General features: G+C 44.2%; 1 protein-coding gene across 5 annotated transcripts in view; it reads left to right on the forward strand.

Annotated features, from left to right (window-relative positions):
* Positions 1-2569: 2569 nt before the first annotated feature.
* Positions 2570-19449, forward strand: part of Tsc22d3 (TSC22 domain family member 3) — a 60817-nt gene continuing 43937 nt past the window's right edge. Inside the window, exons 1-2 of one of the 5 annotated variants that reach the window (XM_027433602.2) lie at positions 2570-2720; positions 4299-4721. In XM_027433602.2, the coding sequence (XP_027289403.1) occupies positions 4405-4721 (317 nt within the window). In that variant the 5' untranslated portion in view covers positions 2570-2720; positions 4299-4404. Of the gene's footprint in view, positions 2721-2921; positions 3177-3531; positions 3651-3825; positions 3997-4298; positions 4722-19449 lie in introns of those variants that run through there. The other 4 variants (XM_027433605.2, XM_027433601.2, XM_027433604.2 and 1 more) reach the window with 4 other exon arrangements.

Genomic DNA, 19449 nt, shown 5'->3' on the forward strand with positions numbered 1-19449 from the left:
TACTACTGAGCTATATCCTCAACCCTTAACACACATGCTTGTACACATGTGAGAGAGAGAGAGAGAGAGAGAGAGAGAGAGAGAGAGAGAGAGTCACTAAGTTTTCCAAGCTGGCCTTGAACTTGTGATCCTCCTGCCTTCCCTTCCCAAAAAACTGGGTTTTCAAGCCAGTGCCACCAGACTCAGCTTGACTTGTAATCTTTTGTTTGTCTGTAAATCTGGTTTTCCAGCTAGACCAGGAATTCCTTGGGGGAGCTTTGGAGTGATCTTATTTACCTTTGAATTTTCATTAATGCTGTACCTGCCACAGGCCTAGCACACAGTAAATGGCTGTTGAATGACTCCATCCAAGAAGTAGGTGTTTCTTTACTCTCTTTTTGCCCCATCCAAAAAGCTCCCATCTTTGTCTGCTAGTGCCCCAGACTCTGGCTTTCTGAGTTTATGCAAGAACATTTGTTTGAAATCTCTTCACCCAACTGTATGTCAGTAAAGTAAGGCTTCACAGAGGACAGCCAAGGGGGCCCTGTCCAGTCGGCCTTCCCTCACAGAGGTATGCAGTCTGTCAACACAAGCTGGACTTATGTGCACACAAATGCCAACTCTCTGAACTCTATCTCTGTACTATCCAGATTTTTTGGTATCTCAATTATATTTGCTCTTGATCAGCCTTGATATGGTGTGCAAAGCTGTGCTGAATTATTAACAATAATTCTTGAGAACAAGGACTACAACAGGGAAATGTCAAGGGAACAAAAATCTTGAATTTAACAGTGCCAAATGCCAAGAAGGAAATACTTCCACCAGGGCCTCATCCCAAGGTTATACACAAAAGATAAGAGGGTTCAGGCAAACATAGAAGCAAAAGGCCTAGCTGTTCCCATAACGCAAATAAACATTTATGGAACTAATATATTTTATTATAACATTTAACATAAAATAATTATAAACAAGAAGGAAAATAATAAACACTGTAATTAAAAAACAATTCAGTAGGCTATAAGTCTACACAAATGCAGATGAAATTTTATATTCCACTACCTCCTCTGGCTTTTATCCAAGAACATTCAAAAAAGAAAGAAGAAAGAAATGCAGCCGGGAAGTGGTGGCACACACCTTTAATCCCAGCACTCCGGAGGCAGAGGCCTGTGAATCTCTGTGAGTTCAAGGCCAGCCTGGTCTATGGAGCTAGTTCCAGAACAGCTAGGGCTGTTACACAGAAAAACCTTGTCTCAGAAAAAAAAAAAAAAAAGGAAATACAGTAAAATGATGTGACGAGCTTTTAAGGGAAAAAAATGACATTTCTTAGTCTGTGAGGATGCAGGAGTTATATGCTCAGGTATACTGCTTTCTTTTATAGCCATCATGGCCTCTTTCACCCTGGACCTCAGGATCCTCTCAGCAAGCAGAAATATAGCAAGGTTTATAGCAAGGTTTTCTAGTGACTACAGCATATAACACTGCCTTCCCCATTACTCACAATTTTGGGCCCCATGTAACAGTCATAAGGACTGGGGAACAGGGATTAGCTAGCTGCAGCTTGCTCCTAATTAATTACAGGTCTGGTTTGGGGGGTTAATTTTATGTAGGGTGGTTTGGGTTTTTTGTTGTTGTTTTGTAGTTTTTTGTTTGTTTGGTTTTCTGTTCGTTTATTTTTTTGCTTTTTATTTTCTGTTTTTGGTTTTTCGTGCTTTTTGTTTTTGTTTTTGCTTTTTTTTTTTTTTTTTGACAGTCTCACTATTTAGTTCAGGCAGGCCCGGAACTAGTAAGCCTCCTGCTTCTGCTTTTGCGAGAAGCTGGGATACAAGGTGTGCTCCACCACAGTAGGCTAGGAAATCTCAAATGTATTTAAGTCAAATCTACCATGGTTCTGGCAACTGGACTTCACTGTTATTGAAATACAGTGACTCCCATGCGGTGCGCGCCTTTAATCCCAGCACTTGGGAGGCAGAGGCAGGAAGATCTCTGAGTTGGAGGCCAGCATGGTCTCCAGAGCAAGTGCCAGGTCAGGCTCCAAAGCTACACAGAGAAACCCTGTCTCGAAAAACCTAAATAAATAAATAAATAAATGAATAATATAATATAATAAATAAATAATAAATAAAATAATAAACAAATAAATAATATAATAAAATGAAATAAAAAATAGAGCGACTCTTGCCCTGACTTGAAGTTCCAATAGGCTTTTCCAGCAGGAGGCACCTGTAGTGTCTCTCAGTGCTGAATCTTAGGCACTGACAGAAAATAGTTCAGGTTTTGGGCAGAAGATGGCAGTATATACTGCTCTATTTCAAATGCCCTGGGTTCGTGAATGAAGCGAATGAAGGGGGCGGAGGGGGGCGTTGTAAAGGAGTAGGACGGAACAGAAATTTGAGTTTTACGCAAAAACTAAATATTGTGGATGCTTATTTAATTTGTCCAAGAATCAATACTTGCTCATTCTTCCACGTTCTACATATTCTAAGTTCCCAGACAACCCAAAAGCCGCCCTATTTTATCACCTAGCGCGCCCCTGAAGCTCAAGTCCATAGCGGGGGCATTAGCCCAGGGCACCAGACTGACCCCTATATGTGCCCTTTTGCTATACCTCCGCTCGAGGTTTATTCTCCCAGATCCCTCCGCCGCCATGACGGGACTCATCACTCCTCTTCAGACTCTGCCTGCGGGTGGCTGAGCAGAAGTCTCTGGAGAGAGCGAAGGAGACAGAGCACCTGAAGTAGCAGGTAGGGGGGCTTTGAAAGGCGGGAGGACAAGTTTTGAAGAAAAAAAAACGCAGAAAAGATGAGTGAGGAGAAACAGCGAGTGCCAACGTGAGGCGGGGGATAAAATGAAGGAAATAAGAGGGGAGGGGGCCAAAGGAGGGTCAGTGGAAAAGAAGAGGGGGGGAGCCAGAAATAAGAGGGGAGAAGAGAAATACGAGAAGGGGAAAGGCGGAAATAAAGAGAAAATCAAAGGAGTAAAGAAACTTGCGGGAAGACAAGACGTTCAATGTGACAGACATAGCGGAAAGAGCGGGAGCCGAAACGGGGCGAGTTGAGCGGTGAAGAAGGGGCAGGCCCCAAGGAAGCCCGCAACCGCCGCGACAGCGGAACCTGAGGCAGATGGTGTCGAATGGGGCTGCGGGACGGAGCGCAAGACGGGGTGACAAGTGTGGAGAAACGGGCTCCGAGAGAGTCTGGGTGTGTTTCTGGGACTTTGGTGTCGGGCTTTTCTTAGGGACTCCTGGTGTTTTCTGGCACTTTTTCGAGTCCCTTGCCGAGGCCGGTGGGGGGGGGGGGGTGTCTGTTAGCTCTCTCAGCACTTCCCAAAAAGCCGGGCTGCGTGGCGCGGCCGTTTAAAGGCCGGGTCGCCTTCAGGCCTGGAGCGCGTCCGGCCGGGCTGACAAGAGGACTCCCTCAGCTGCGGGACAGGCACCATTTGCCCTCCCACCGAGCTGGAGACCTGTGCGGCTAGGGCGCCTCGCTCTCCCTCCCTCTCTCCCTCCCCTCCCTCCCTCCCCTCCCTCCCTCTCTCCCTCTCTCTCTCTCTCTCTCTCTCTGGCCGGGGAGAGCGGCGCTCGCGCGCTCCTAGAGGTCTGGACGTTAAAGCCGTGAGCGCCCAGCCGCCCAGCGCTGAGGAAACGCTGAGGCGGGCTCCACGGAGCGCGAGTGAAGGTGCGAGCGACCGCGTGGGCGCTGAAGGGACAGTGCGCGGGCGGGGAGGGGGCGGGGGCGACTCAGCGGCGGGTGCGGGGTGGGGGCGCTCAAGCCCAACCGGGAAAGCTGCAGCGGCGGTGGCGCGTCCTCCTCCTGCCCCACGGGGCTAATTTACATGCTGTCACAGCCCGGTGCGGACTCCTGGGCTCTCTCTCTTTCTCTCTCTCTCCCTCGCGACTCGCTCACTCGCTCTGGGCGCCTGCCACCGCTCAGTCAGCGGAGCCCCACGAGCCTGAGGAGAGAAAGAGGCTGTGAGGGCGCGCCACGGCTCTCCCTTTCTGGCCGCCCTTCCTGCCGGCTGCAGGTCCGCTCAGAGCCATGCTCACACTTGGGAAACTTAGGACTGCGCTGGGGGCCGCGTGTGGAACCTCCCGGGAAGGAGGGTAGAGGTGGCGGCGCGGGGTGGGGAGTTGGGGGTTAGAGGGGGGGAGCGGCCCTGGCTTCTAGACCAGGGGGAGGAGGAAGTGAGCCCAAAGGATCCGCTGGGAGCTGTTTGTCCAGCTGTTTCTATTCGCACCCTGAGCGCTACAGCCAGAAGGGGGCCCCGAACTGAAGGTGTCCGTCTATTTTTTTTTTTTAGGCGCTAATTTCCAACTCTTCTCACAGCTTGTCATTTCCAGGCACCCTGGAGTCCCAAAAGGCTAGCTCGGCGGGTGCGCACCTGCCAGCCGCCCCTGACACGGCCGATCAGGCAGCCTCCGAGCCTGAGAAGATGGCCCAGTCCAAGACCGACTGCCGCTCACCTGTCGGTCTCGACTGCTGCAACTGCTGTCTGGACCTGGCCAACCGGAGCAATCTCCAGAAAGACAGCAGCGGGGAGAACAAACCCGGCAGCCCGACCGTGAGCAACTTTCGGCAGCTGCAGGAGAAGCTGATCTTCGAGAACCTCAACACTGACAAGCTCAACACCATAATGAGGCAGGATTCCTTGGAGCCCGTGCTGCGGGACCCCTGCTACCTAATCAACGAGGGCATTTGCAACCGCAACATCGACCAGACCATGCTTTCCATTCTGCTCTTCTTCCACAGGTGGGTAGCTGGCCAGAGGGACATGGCCCCCTGCCACCAGCTTCTGCTGGATCTTCACCTCTGACAGGGGGGCAAACCAGGAAGTTCCCGAGGGGCATTGGGTGGGTTAGGGGAGCGTTGGGTTCATAGGCTACCATGACTGAACCTTTTGGCTATCTAGACCCCCCCACGCAGAACTTAGGGAATTTTAGCAGGTGCAAGTGTATTTTGAATGGTGCCTAGAAAGGCTTGCAAACTAGGGCCCAGATGAGATGACTCCATATGGGCTGGAAGTAGTTCTTGGAATTTCTATAGTCCTTCAGACAATTCTGCCCTGAGGTTCTCTTGGAATTGGAGTTCCACACTACTCAGTGGACCTGAAACTGGGAGGACTTTTAAATTACTGGGTAGCAGCCAGGCATTGGTGGCGCATGCCTTTAATCCCAGCACTCGGGAGGCAGAAGCAGGTGGATCTCTGTGAGTTTGAGACCAGCCCGGTCTACATGTGCTAGTTCCAGTTCAGGCTGCAAAGCCACAGAGAAACCCTGTCTCGAACCCCCCCCCCCAAAAAAAAATATCACTGGGTAGCATTGACAATGAGGACAAGCAGAATGTCATTAACAAATTGAGCTTCTAATGGGGGTAAAATCAAGGGTGAGGAATGGAACAAATAAAACCCTGTAAGAATTTTTGAGACTCGGAATGGGGAGGACTGGCCCACTCTGTAAATTATTCTCTTCTATACTGAATGCAGGTGAAAAGCAACCCCAGGAAAAAAATGGTTTAGGATTATCACTTTAAGTGCTTCAAAACCTCTGTATGGCAGGAGGGTGGATGAACTCACCTCCATGTAGTGTATATCAGATTTTCTGGAAAGCCAGAAGCCAAGAATGGGAGAAGGGAGGAGATGAACACAATGGTAATGCCTGGGACATCTGCTATCTCCAACAACTAGACACTCTGGTATTAACTTAAAACTCAGATAATTTAGAGGCAGGAACTTCAGGAAACCCTTTTATAGATTTTGTGTTTGTAGAGACAGTGTGTGTGTGTGTGTGTGTGTGTGTGTGTGTGTGTGTGTGTGTGTGTGCGCGCGCGCGCGCGCGCGTGCATGCACATGTGTGCACACTAGGGTGGATTTTATTCTTGCTCAATGGCACAGGTTATGTAAGACCAACATTCCCTGCTGTAGGAGACCTGAGTGGTAGTACAAGTTATGCTTCTACCTTTTTGTATGGGCCTGAGCAAGTTATCTGACCTCCCTGCTCTCTATATGGCACTTTCTGTCTTTGGGCAGATGGCATGCCCAAAGTGATGAAATGCCCAAAGAAATGCTGAGCACTCGAGCATTACTTGCATGGCAGTGGAACTCAAATAGGACATCTTGCTATCAAGAAATGCAGGGGGTACTCCTATTAACTGCTAAGAATGTGTTCACCTCCTTTGTCCCAATACAAATCTGCCCCAGTGGTCCCTGGTGGGGACAAGGAAGGCTTATTGTTGTTATGTCAAGTTGTTTTTCTGAGGCATTTTCTTTCTTTCTTTCTTTCTTTCTTTCTTTCTTTCTTTCTTTCTTTTTTTTGGTTTTTCAAGACAGGGTTTCTCTGTGTAGCTTCTGAGGCATTTTCAATGCCATTGAGTAATTTTCTCACTTATCTCACATTAGGCATCAAATTATTTTGTGGGCTAAAATAAAGCCAAGCTATAGACAAAATAGGTTTCAAGAAAATCTTCATTTCTGATGAAATGCTACAAGTGTATTCAGCCACAGACACTGAAACCCTGTAGAGCACAATGCTTAACTGGCTCGTGATGGTTGTAATGATCTGCTTGCTGGCATAACTTACTTACAGCATGGCAAAGGTGAGGGAGTGGGGGAGAAACCAGGAGAGAGCACTTGCAATTGCTTCAACTGGGAAAGCGAGGGCTCCTCTAGGTCTCTGGTGAAGTGAGAGGCCTTAGGGAGGGTCTGACCTGGGTGAGTTAAGTATGAGGCTGAGATTTGCAGAGTTCACTTTGTGTCACACCTCTGTAGTGTCCTGATTGCTTGGGTTTCTTGAAAGACCTCCTTTGTCATCTACTTCACTGACAACAGTTTCTGGCACTTGGTTATTGGCAAAGCTTGGAAATACCACTGAATAGGGATATTTTTAAAGGCACTGTATAAGGGGAAAACAAACTAGGGGGATATGCACCTGACCACAATGCCTTCTGGGACCAGAGCAACTCAGTCAGTGTCATATGCTGCTATCTCAGAACAAGCCAGAAGTCTACCAGGCTTTTTTGAAGCTCAGTAGTGAGTGACAGAATCCTTTGGTAAGAACCTAATAATTATAGCAGGATAAATCACTCTCTTTCCTTAATGACTGGTATTGGGGATCCCAGATTGAGTCGAGGCTTTGCACAGAATGACATGTTCTTTGCAAACTAGAAGAACGATATTGCTGGTTATGGGTCTTCTCCAATGTCTTGACTGGACAGCTTGCTATATGAACATTTCCTTTCTTGATTCATTTGATCCTCTGGATTTCTACCTGTATAATCCAACCGTAATTTTTACTCCTGTTCCAGTTCACAAGAAGACATTTCAGGTCCATGTCTGAGTGTGTTTTCCATTATCATTTTTCAAGGCCACATTTCCTACTGGAGAAGTCAATCTCCATCCTATTCTGCTAGTTCATGACCTTCAACATTCTTGTGAAGAAGACATGGCACATTCTTGATTTATATCTGTTTCATCAGTTTTTATCCGTCCCAACTCCCAGTTTAGGCCTTAATTTTCTTGGAACAAAGAGTATAAGCAATCTGAGGGTAGAGCTGTGTTTTACTTGCTTAGTTTCTCCTTGGTGTCTACTTATGCAGCCAGTACTCAGTAAAGATATTTTGTTTTGTTTTGTTTTGTTCTGGTGATTATGGATAACTACTTAATTGTTGGTATACTCTGAGGTAGAGATTTCACAATTTTTAACTTTTTAAAAAAATTTGAATTTTTATTGATTGTGTGTTTGTGAGTGTGGCGCACACACACAAAATGTGCAGTTACCCATGGAAGCCAAAAGAGAGTATCAGAAGCCCTGGGGCTGAAGTTACAGGTGGCTGTGCACTACCTGATGTGGGTGCTGGGAACCACAGTCTGTTCTTCTGCAAGAACACCAAGCACTCTTAACCACAGAACCATCTATCCAGCCCCACAGCTAATCATGTGCTAGACAATCCTTATTAGTGTTGAAATGTGAATTTTTCTTTTTCAGTTTTATTCATATGTGGTAACTAATAGTATGGTAGAAGTTCTGATGGAGTGTTTGTACTTCTAGGAATCAGTGAGAATGAGTATGCAGCCTTTGGTATATAAGTGGTACCTCCAGACTATTAGGGAGAAGAAATGTATTTTAAACACCATCCCTTAAATCTTGTGTAATTAATAACTATAAAGGATTTATAGTTATTATTATTGTTAGCAATAATTGTTCATTTATAATGCATACCAAATAACATAACATCTGCAAACTCTCATTATCTATACCAATCCAACAAAACTGGTATTATTAGTACTGATTTTGACTTTTTGTTTTTTTTTTTTTTACATTAGAAACAATCTACCCTCCCACCCTCTCATGCCTCTCACTGACCCCCCATCCCCTCTCTTTTCTGCTCCTCAGGGAGGGTGAGGCCTTCCATGGGGGATCCTTAATGTCTGTCACATCATTTGGGGCAGGGCCTAGGCCCTCCCCTGTGTGTCTAGGCTGAGAGAGTAACACTCTATGGGGAATGGGCTTTTAAAAGAAGGAAATTGATGCTTGAAGTTATTAAGTAAGTTGCCCTATGTCTCACAATGAAGAGCAATGCCAAAACTCCAACTGAGATCATGGATTCTGGAGTCTACTGAATGTCTTAAAAAAAAAAAACTAAGTAAGAGGTGCTTAGAACACTGAAATTTTTCTATGAAGCAAAGAAAAATGTTATTCCAGAACCTTTCCAAGTGATCAAAATGTCCAACTATCTTAATCTTTCCTGGGACACAGGACTCTGATGATCAAACTGGAAGAGTCTCAGGGAAACTGTGATGGTTGGTCACACTTTCACTTTATCATTTGACTATGCTTCTGAATACTAGAAAGGTTAGGAGGAAAATAGAATGCACTGGACAGTTAGCTGAATTTTCCAGTTTAAATGCAGTGTTTAAAACAAACAAAAACCCTTCTGAAATGAAAATTTTGAATCAATTTAATTACCTATCTTGTAAGGTGTAGCTAACTGACATGGTAATTGGAAATATTCTGTTTTATGATTGCTCTTTTTATATCCTCAAATTTATTTCCAAGATTTGTTTTTGAGATAGTCTCACACTACAGCCCAAGGTGGCTTGGAACTCACACTGATCTTGGCTGGTCTGGAACTCATCATAGTCCAGGTTTGTCTTGAACTCAATACAATTCTTCTGACTCTGCCTCTCAAGTGCTGGGATTACAGGCTGAGCCACACACTTGGCTAGATCAAGCATATGCTGCCTTTGGTCCCAAACCATACTCACTCTCTGTCATCTCAAATACTCTGAATCTTACTTCCCTTCAGCTTCAAAATTCCTATGATTCTACCTGTAAACCGACCTGCTAACAGCCAGTTCTCATAAACAAATCTCAGAAAAAATAGAAAATATTTCTGATTGCTTGATGTATGCTAATTCATTTAATATTCTCTGTTGAGCTGTTGTATACTAGCATGGAGGAAGAGTTAGATTTAGAGATCAGTTTTTTTTCAAGAAATTTTTCATATTACTTAAGATTCCATTCTGTCCTTGTACCATCTGATCTGAAACTCCTCTCCTATAGCATCAGTGGTATGTAGACCACACCGTGAGAAACCCTGAACTAGAGATTGCAACCCTTTGTCAATTAATTTACCATTTGATTTCAAGGACAGGATTCTTTGTCACAGAAAGGTTTTGAGTTTCTGTGTGGTTAAGCCTGTCATTCTTTGCCTTTGTGATTTTTGCTTTTGGTATCACGCTTCAAAAGTCCTTCTTTGGCCCAAAGTAATTTAAAATAACTATTTCCTGAGTGTCTAGTAGTCTGACACAAAATAGGCACTCTTGGATTAAGGGACAGCCTCCCTTAAAAATACAAATGCATTTGCAAACTTAACATTAAGGGTTTGGATATCTCATGAGAACCCTACCATACGAGAAATTGTCATTTTGCCAAGGCACAGATGTGAATTGCATGTGCTGGCAGGCTAGTACATGGAAGCCAGTCCATATGCTGATGAGTAAGTTTAATGCCCTGCTACCACCACCCACTATTACATAGTATCCCTGTGTGATATATATTGTGTGCATACACATTATGTATTTTATGTGTTTAGTGATCCAATATTTGCAGTGTACATTTTGCCATTTTAACCACTCTACTCACTAAGTGGTAAATTGCCTAGTCTCTCCTCTCCTCTGTCCCTGGTAACCTTGTACTTTCTGTTTCTATAGATTTGCCTATTCTTGTTATTTCATATAAGTGGAAATGTGCAATATATGATCCTTTGTGTTTGGCTTCTTTCACTCTCATGTTTTCAAGATTTATCTATGTTGTAATATGTAACAGTACTTCACTTCTTTTCATGGCTGAATAATATACCATTTTATTTCTGTAACACATTTTGTTTATGCATTCATCTGTCAACAGCCACATGATTATTTCTACTTTGTGTGGCCATTATGAGGAATTCTGCTATTAATATTATACAAGTATGTGCTCCAGTAGATATTTGCAATTATTTGGGGTATATACCTGGGAATGGCATTGTTCACCTATTTTTCATCAAAAAATTTGACCAGCCAGGCGGTGGTGGCACACACCTTTAATTCCAGCACTTGGGAGGCAGGGGCAGGCAGATCTCTGTGAGTTCGAGACCAGCCTGGTCTACAAGAGCTAGTTCCAGGACAGGCTCCGAAGCCACAGAGAAACCCTGTCTCAAAAAAAAAAAAAAAAGAAAAAGAAAAAAGAAAGAAATTTGACCAATTATTTATAGCTGTTACTTGTCATTTACTTCTTTGTGTGGAATTGTTTCTCATCTCTAAGGACAGGGTGACAGCTCATCGGAAGTAGAATTCAATGTGAATGGGACTCGGAAAAGCCAAGTTTAGAGAATAGAAATAAAGAAAGGTGCAGGATTCATGAAAGGCCAGGTTGGGTGGGCCTCTGTTGTGGAGCACTGAGATAAAAGAGAGCACAAGAAGTTTGCCTGGAAGGTTCAGCTCTTAAAAAGGGGTCAGAATGGGGTATTAATTTTATCTTCTTGTCAGCTTAGCCCAGAGAGGACCTATGTGAGCCCATACCTTAGAAAATAACTCTTTCCAGGGTGACCTTATTTTAACTCCCTGAGTGAAGTTAACACCCTTGCTTATATTTGTACTTCCAGATAAACTGGCAGACTCTCAATTCCAGGTAGTGTTGGCCTCTTTCCAGACTTACTCCTGAAGGCCAAGACGTCTAGATAAATGGAGATGGATGCGTCTGGCCAAGGTTTCCAGGGTCTCTGCACCCCACCCTTAATGATGGAACACAACAAAATACTAGCCTCAAACTGTGAGTTTCTTAAGAAGGATGAGGTGGACTGTGTCTATACATGATGGTAGCCATTGCACTGTGTTTGCTCATCATGATTCTGCTCCTACCTGAACTTTCTCCTCTTATGTAAGGCATCCCTCAAGATAACTGCAAAGCTGTAATCTGCCATGGCTGGCTGAGTTTACATAACAAATTGGTTGGTGTCATGCAATAGTCTTTTGAGCCCTTGAGAAACCAGTGTGCTGAAAGAGGCCAAAGCTTGGGCTCATTTGGAGGGGCACTGTGTGTGCTTGGTGTACTCAAGGGAGAGCATTCCATGATCACAAGGGTCAGAAAGATGAAATTTCCTTTTTAGATGAAGAGAGTAATGATGACTCAGGACATACTGTGCTGTCCCAATGCCTGCAATAATGGGGCAAGGGTTAGGGCTTCATTTTATGCCAGAGCTTTGGCAGACAAAGCCATCCATGGAATTGCCTAGGTTAGTGGGAGTCCTATGAAGGACTGAAGGAAAAAACCCCACTTTTAGCAACCTCCATCCAGTGAGGGATCAGCCTGGGGAAAATGGCTTCTGGAAGTTACTGCCTTCCATGCTGAAGTCCAGCTTAATTGAGTTGGAATAGGGATAAACTAGGAGCAAAAAGCAAGCTTTTCCAAATGCTGTGCTAGGACAGAGAAGATTGTATCAGCAAGCAAGATAAGTTCACTTGTACCTTCTGGCTAGTAATCTTCCCCAAAGTAGCTATTGAACTTTTGGAAATGCTGTAAGAGCTGTAAGGTCCTAGCCAATACAAGAGACTAAATGAGAAACTTCCCAATGTGCTGACTAGTCCAAGAGAAAACAAGAGCTGCAAGCAGGTTCAGTCAGTGATGACCAAAGCATGTTACTGCCTTCCTTTCTTGGGAGTAAAATTTCTTAGATAGATCAAGCCTGAAATCAGACTCCTGCCTATGAAAGCATCACAGTGACCCTCCTCAAAGTAAGAATTTACTCACAAAATAGCCTTGAGTATTCAACCAACTTTCTTTTGTCTTCTCTTCAGAGGAGATGGAGAGCAGCTGCTTACAATGTAGGGGTCTGGTAGGGATTCCCACTTCTCTGAGCTGTGTGTACCAGAAATTGGCTTTAACTATCCCTGAGGAAAAGAGAGGAGTAAGAGGGGGAAAGTGGATCCAGTGGCTGCATTCTAGTTTAGCCCCTTAGCACCTCTCCTACACTGCTGTTTAGCCTCACTTTCCAAACTAGGCTGGGCCTATGCCAGCCTCAGGGCCCTGACTCATATCTCATGCAGTGCTTTATGTAACAGTGCCAGGTTACTGAGACATCAAGCTTCTGCTTGCTCAGTGGTGGGCTTCCCCCAAGGCCAGGCACTCCGAAACCTGCTTCAGGTTTAAATGGAGCTCACTCATACTTCCCAAGGAAAAGCTTGTTATTCCGTATGTGAGGCAAACAGTTGGCTCAGAGATAAATGTCAGACTTCAAGGTGTGAGTTGCTTTAGTCCCACACTTAGAAGTAGATGTAAACAGACAAGCAAGCTGGAATGGATTTGGTACTGCTACTTTTTCCTAGTAATGCACTACTACTAAAAGGAATGGTGTGTGAAGGGACTTGTGAGCAGGTCTCAGAAAGCCCCTCTTGCTTTTTTTTTATCTGATTGTCAGGTCAGGGACTTTTCTGGATTGATAGATATTAGGCAGAAAGGTGAAGCTGAAGCTAAAGGAACCATTTAAAGAAAAGCCCTTCATATGCAAATCCCTAGTCCATTTCCCATGAAGTCTTATATTTCCCAGCCCCCCCAAATTCACAATGATTTTTAGGGTTGTTTGTTATGTTTTTGGGGGAGATCTCTTTTCCTGCTCAGAAAATTACATTACCAGCTTGGTAGAACTGAGCCCCAGTAAAGTTAGAGTTATTAGATTCTGACATTCTTCTCTAATAAACAAGTCTATTTACAATACACATATCCCTATCAATCTAATATTCTGTTGGCTCAAAGTTTGTCACTAAATCAGTAACTCCTCCTCTTCTCCTCCCTTGTGTTTGCCCCAGCCTGTTCCACTATGTTGCCACCAGGTAAGTGGCTTACAGACTGAGGTTAGCTAAGGAGACTGACTGCTCTCTAGTCCAAGAAATAGAGAAGCAAGGAAACGAGTAAAAAGGACTTGGAAATTACTAGCAGGCCTAGTCCACATCCAGAGATTGTACTCATGAGTTCTTGGACAAGCCCATGACCATTATCTCAGGACTCAAGAGAACTGGGCATTCCAAGTTCTGAAGACACATCACAGCCAGAATCAAGGAAAACTATAAACCCCTAACATGAATTTTGCACTTAATTTGTCACTCCTCCTTCTCCCCTGGTTTGTAGTTGTAGGGGGGAAAGGAAAGGATTGAAAAAGAAAAAAGGAAGCATAAGAACTGCTCAGTTTTAAGAGTACTTAATTTTGCCTGCTCAGGTGCACAGAGAAATGAAGAATGGCAGCATCTCATTCAGCTTTGTACTGAGCCACCAGACACTTCAATTTATCAATCCATCATTTTTTGACCAAAGGCCTGCTTCCTATTGAGTTCTCATTGTGGATTTATTGAATGCCTACCTTTCCTGAAAGGCACTGTAAAGGACACAGGGATGTCAGAGGCCAAGATCAGTGTCTGAAGAGTTGAAGGTGTGGCCCTGTGGAGTAGAGCAACTGCCACCAAGGAAGTGTTACAGGCTTTGGGCCCCTGAAGGCTGAGTTGAGGCTATGCTCCTTGAGAGAAAAGTCTTAAGCTTAGTGGAGCTTGGGTTGTGCCAAAGCAAACTAGGAAGGGAGAGTCTCTTTATGGCGGCAGCTTCCAGCAGAGCCTTAACGAATGGGTTGGCTTTGGCAGGTGTTTAGTGGCTGGCTGGCTGACTGCAAGACTTTTTGGTTGGGAGAGGATAGGAGAAGCTTGCCAGCCCTGCAGGGATCTTAGTAGGAAGGAGCTGGCCTGGAGTGGGAACACTTTTTATTCTTCCTGGACTGGAACCCAGAGTTACCAAGCTTCAGGAGCAAGAGAGAAAGGCTTACTTTAGCACTGTCCTTTACTGTTCCTTTTTGACTCAGAACAAGCTAGACCCTGATGTCCTCCATTCAGGATCTTGGACTATATCCCTTCATATAGGGAGGCAGCTAGAGAATGGGAGCAGAAAAATACCTCTGTCTTATGACCACTGGACCCAAGAAGGTTGATATACAGTAAAGTGTAAGCCCCAGAAGAGCCTGTCGTACAGCTTCATATCTGGATCTTAACTTCCATCTCTCTAAGGATCCTTTCGAAGTAGGTAATAGAAGCAGAAGCAAAGTAGTATCAGGGTGCTGCCGCGCGCGTGTGTGCGTGCGTGCGTGCATGCGTGCGTGCATGCGTGTAAAATTTCCTCGTGTCTTTCTGGGAAAAAAGAGACTGGTGTCCCTCTAGGGTGTCATTTTAGGCTTGTTTACACAGCAGAAAATTCTTTCTTAGATGCTCTCTAAAAGAAGGTCTTTAGGTAGGGTTAAGAGAGGTGGGAAGCCTCAAGTTGGCAGAAACACAGAGAGAACTAGAATAGTAAAAGAAGCAGCCCCTGGTCAACTGAGCAAGGAAGGTATTGTTTAATGTCAGTGTTCCATCTTTATTTTATAGTGCTCTCTACCCCGGTCAATGTCCTGGACACCTATGCCCATAATCCTTTCTTACAAGTGGTCTGAAAAACTCACATTTATGTTCATGAACTGATTCAGTCAACAAGAAATGTTCATTGTACATCTTTGATGTTCTAGGTTCAATGTCACACATGGAGGGTACAATGGGAAATGCACAAAATGCATGCATGATTTTATCTGAAAGAGGCAGAAACCAGATTGTGATGGTAATGAATATATGAATTCCAGATTATCGAGAGAGAAGAGTATCACAAAGAGACTTTGTAAGGAATGGTACCTGTGCTAAAGAAATGAATCTTTATTATTGAAATTCTAATTATCAGACATAGGCCATAGACCCTTAAACTAATACCATGCTGATAATTTTCACACCCCTAGAAATATGTCTAGGCCTTGAGTAGCCAGCAGGTCCAAAGCAGGAAGAAGATTCTGACAAGTGGAAGAGATAAGTTTGAAGTTCACGAGGCAACTAGCATTTAATGTCATCCTTTGCTAAAAATAAGCTCTGACAGTATGGAAATGTGTAAAGGCTAGCCTTGGGACCAGTAATAAAGTGGATATAACCTGTGAGAAGGAAAATTTGGTTTTGTAAATTACTTCCTTAATAGCAGCAGTAACAACAAACAAAAACAACTGAGAGGAGGGCTCGTTTTTCTTATTTTTCTCTTTTGAGATGCTTCTTCTTAACTATGAACGAATCTTACTGTACAGAGGCAACAGGGCACAGCCCTTCAGGTTTCACTCCTTTCTAGGGCTCAAGGTAATGTCAGATATTTGTCTAGGCTGAAAAAAATAACCTGGATATAGAAGAGAAGTGGGACTATACCACTGAGGAGGGCACGGAAATTGATCAAAGGGCCTCATGTAGCTTTCCTATGAGAGAAGTGACCTCATTACAATGGAAAGGAGGTGACAGCTGAAAGCTCAGTGGGATCCAAGGAAAATTGTATTGTGAAGGGTCAGGATTGGGAAATAGGACTTTCAGGGCCAACAAGAGGTAAAACTTGGAGTGGAGGTACCTGTTTGTCAAAACTAAGGAACTAAGATTATTGATTTAAGAGGTGTTTAAGTGTGGGAAAGTGGAGGGTAGTCAAGAAACAGAAGTTGGTTTTCAAATAGAAGAAACGTCACAGCTCAGATATGATGACTAGCTGTTTCCCAACCACACTAAGGACAGAATAAGAGAAAACAGGCCTATACTATAGCATGAACAACTGAGATTAGATAGCAGAGAGAACTTCCTGACCATAAGCATCCAGAGAAGCTAGACAAAATTTCCAAAGAGTATTATTTATAACTTTAAATTATGGGACAGATGTGATAATATCAATGGATAGCTGGTTAAAAGAGTGAGAGGGCTGGTTTAAGAAAAGCTATGCTAGAAGGGGAAAGACAGTTGGGGAAAGCAAAGAGGTAAGGAACAAGAACTTAGGAAAAAAAGGAAAGCACATGATACAAGATTAAAGTGTGTGGCAATTTTATAAGAAGAATGCTATTGTGGGGCTGGAGCGATGATGGTTTGGCTATTAAAAGCTTGTACTGCTCTTGTAGAGGACCCAATTACCAGCACCTATGTTGGGCAGCTTGCAATGTCATGTATCTCCAGTTTCAGGAGGATATGACACCTCTGGGCTCCACAGGCCCATGCACTCACATACATATACATAATTAAAAATAATAAAATAAATCTTTGAAAGAGTATCAATTAAATTTTCACTAGCGGCAAGTCATTACAGCTAGCATATGTTCTTTTTTTGGTTTTTCAAGACAGGGTTTCTCTGTGGCTTTGGAGGCTGTCTTGGAACTAGCTCTTGTAGACCAGGCTGGTCTCGAACTCACTGAGATCCACCTGCCTCTGCCTCCCGAGTGCTGGGATTAAAGGCGTGCACCACCAACGCCGACCATTTTTTTTTTTTTTTGCATATGTTCTTATATGACTGAGTGGTGTGTGGAAATGATCTAAGGAATTGTTAAGGCTCCTTCCAGCATCCTCCAGTTTTCTTGTCTCTTAGCTAAATTAGTATCACTGGGGCACTCCAATCCCCTACACTTAATGATTTGGTCATTCACTCTATTCTGGAGACAGTGAAATAAGGTTGCCTATTCCAGGTGTTTATGGGAAGAACTTCTTCCTCATGCACATGACAAAGATTAGATGCAGGGGACAGAACAAATCATGCCAATTTTCGTGCCCCAGGACACTTAAAATTTAGTAATATGTACAGATATCAAATAATAATTATACAAAGATATTGATTCACTTGATCACAGAAAAGGGGCAGGAAGCTGGAGAACACAGCATAAGAGGGCTTCACCTGGGACTAGAGTATCTGCAAGAGAACATCCCTTCTTAGGACCTTAGGAATTGCCTGTGACTCACAGTGAGTGTGTCTTGCTCAAAATCAGCAGCAAGAAAATTTTTAAAAATTAGCCCACTCACCGTTAATGTCCTCAAAAGTGGATTTTGAATCTCCTGCAGCTCACTGAAGCCTTCTCAAATAAGAGAAACCCACCCCAAGGAAATTTTCTCACTGCTGAGATCACATAGCTTTGGTTAAGGGAGAATGATTCTCTATGTGTCACAATGGCCTATCAGCTGAAAAATCTGTGTCTTAAAGACTTTGAAGAGTCATTACCTGCCAGATGTACAGGATGAAGGTCAATGAAGTGAATAAAGGACTAACATGATGAAAGTTATACCAAAAGGCTGGTCATGGTGGCATAAGCCTATAATCCCAGTACTCGGGAGGTGGAGGCCTGATGATCAGGAGTTCAAAGTCATGCTTATCTGTGTAGGATTCAAGGCCAGGTTGGATTACATAAGACACTGTTTCAAAAGAAATAAAATAAAAGGAAATTGAACTTGAAACCCCCCCCCCACACACACCAGAAATAATCACATTTCCAATATGCTCATTTTACTATTTAAACGTGAGAAGCTTTGCTAAGATTACCTTGTTTGGGCAGCAGGTTAGGTCCAGTGCTGAAAAGCAAGTAGTTTGGTCCTGGGAATTTAAGGTCCCAGAGAAATAGTACCCTATTTTTCTGTTTCATCTCTTTCTCTGGAAACTAATTGGTTCTGGCCCTTCTGAGAAACTGATGGACTACTCAGCCTTCAAATGTGGACTACCAAGTGGCTTAGAGGTCATCAGGCATTGTGTGTTCATGAGACATTGGGGCTTCCCATTCAATGGACAATCACCTAACATATTGTGAGCTTGTCAATTTTTCTAGCAAACTTTGGTGTCATCATTTAGAAATTAGTGGCAATATGATTAGGAAAATTAAGAGAGAGGACACTTTTAGAAAGCACTAGTATAACAGTATCCTTTCATTAGCATTAGGCACATCTTTTGTGGTACAAAACCAAAACATTATCTGGCTATCCTTGCCTCCCTTTCTCCCCAAGTCCTTCTCTGCCTGACTCCTCCCCATCTGCTGTCAATCACAAACCCTCTCCTGCCCAGAACCACAAATGAAATCCTATCTGGCAAGCCTTCTCTGTATCGAGGCTAGCTCTCTCTGCCTTCATTCACCTTCAGGTATAAAGAAATAAGAATACTTCTGGTTTTCCTCCTGCTGGTGGTGGTATGGGGTTGGGAGTGGGTGGGCCATGGCTTTGACATTTATATCAGAAATTGAAACATACATAAACACAGGTGTGCTTTCTTGCCATTACTAGCCAATATATGAAGGAGTTCAGAGCACTGTGGGACTGGGGATAGCATCTTTGAGACCTGAACTTCCTTTCCAAGATTGGCTGATACTATCTTCTATACCTTGAACAGAACATAGAAGCTCAACACTCTCAATAATCTGGTCTGACCCCTCCCACTACCAAGGAGAAAACTGAGGCCCCAAGTGGGGTGGGTACCCGCCTCAAACTGAACAGCCAATTAGTGAGCAGCTGGATAAAGAAATCATGTCTCCTGATTCTATGATCCAATGATCTTCCAAGTTTTCATCTCTAGATGGCTGTGCACATACCGTCCCAGTAGGTACACAACATCTCCATGCCAGGAGACTAGTTTCAGACCCACCAAATGCCAAAAACGTGTTTTTAAAATTTGATTTTATTTAATGGAATTGACCAGTGGTTTGGATGTTAGGGAGCCCCAGCCCTAGAATCCCACTTCTGTTCAGGCTAGGGCTGCATGCCACAGCCACAGTCATGTAAAAGGGACAGAAAAGCTTGCTGTTCGGGTTGGAAAAGAAATCAGTTGCTGAAACATTGGTCTTTTTGAAAGTTCCAACCACAGGGGCTGGCTGGCAGAGCCTCTGTCTGGGTTCCCAGGGAGGATCCGGCCCTCCCCTTTAGTCTGGGAGTTAGTTTAGGAAGCCGGCCCAGCCTCCACAGAAGATCCTGAGGGTAGCACTTGCCTCGGGAGCTCCAGTCTTCCCTCAGAGCCCAACAGCCCCCAAAGGCACTCAGGACTCAGGGCAGGGAGCATCTTCCTGCCTCCACAGAGAAGCCAGCCTAGGCTGGCCCTGAGGCTCCTTGGGCACTTTTTCTTTGGAGTCTGTT

Source organism: Cricetulus griseus, chromosome X (genome assembly GCF_003668045.3).
Source record: "Cricetulus griseus strain 17A/GY chromosome X, alternate assembly CriGri-PICRH-1.0, whole genome shotgun sequence".
In the NCBI taxonomy this organism is placed as follows: Eukaryota; Metazoa; Chordata; class Mammalia; order Rodentia; family Cricetidae; genus Cricetulus; species Cricetulus griseus.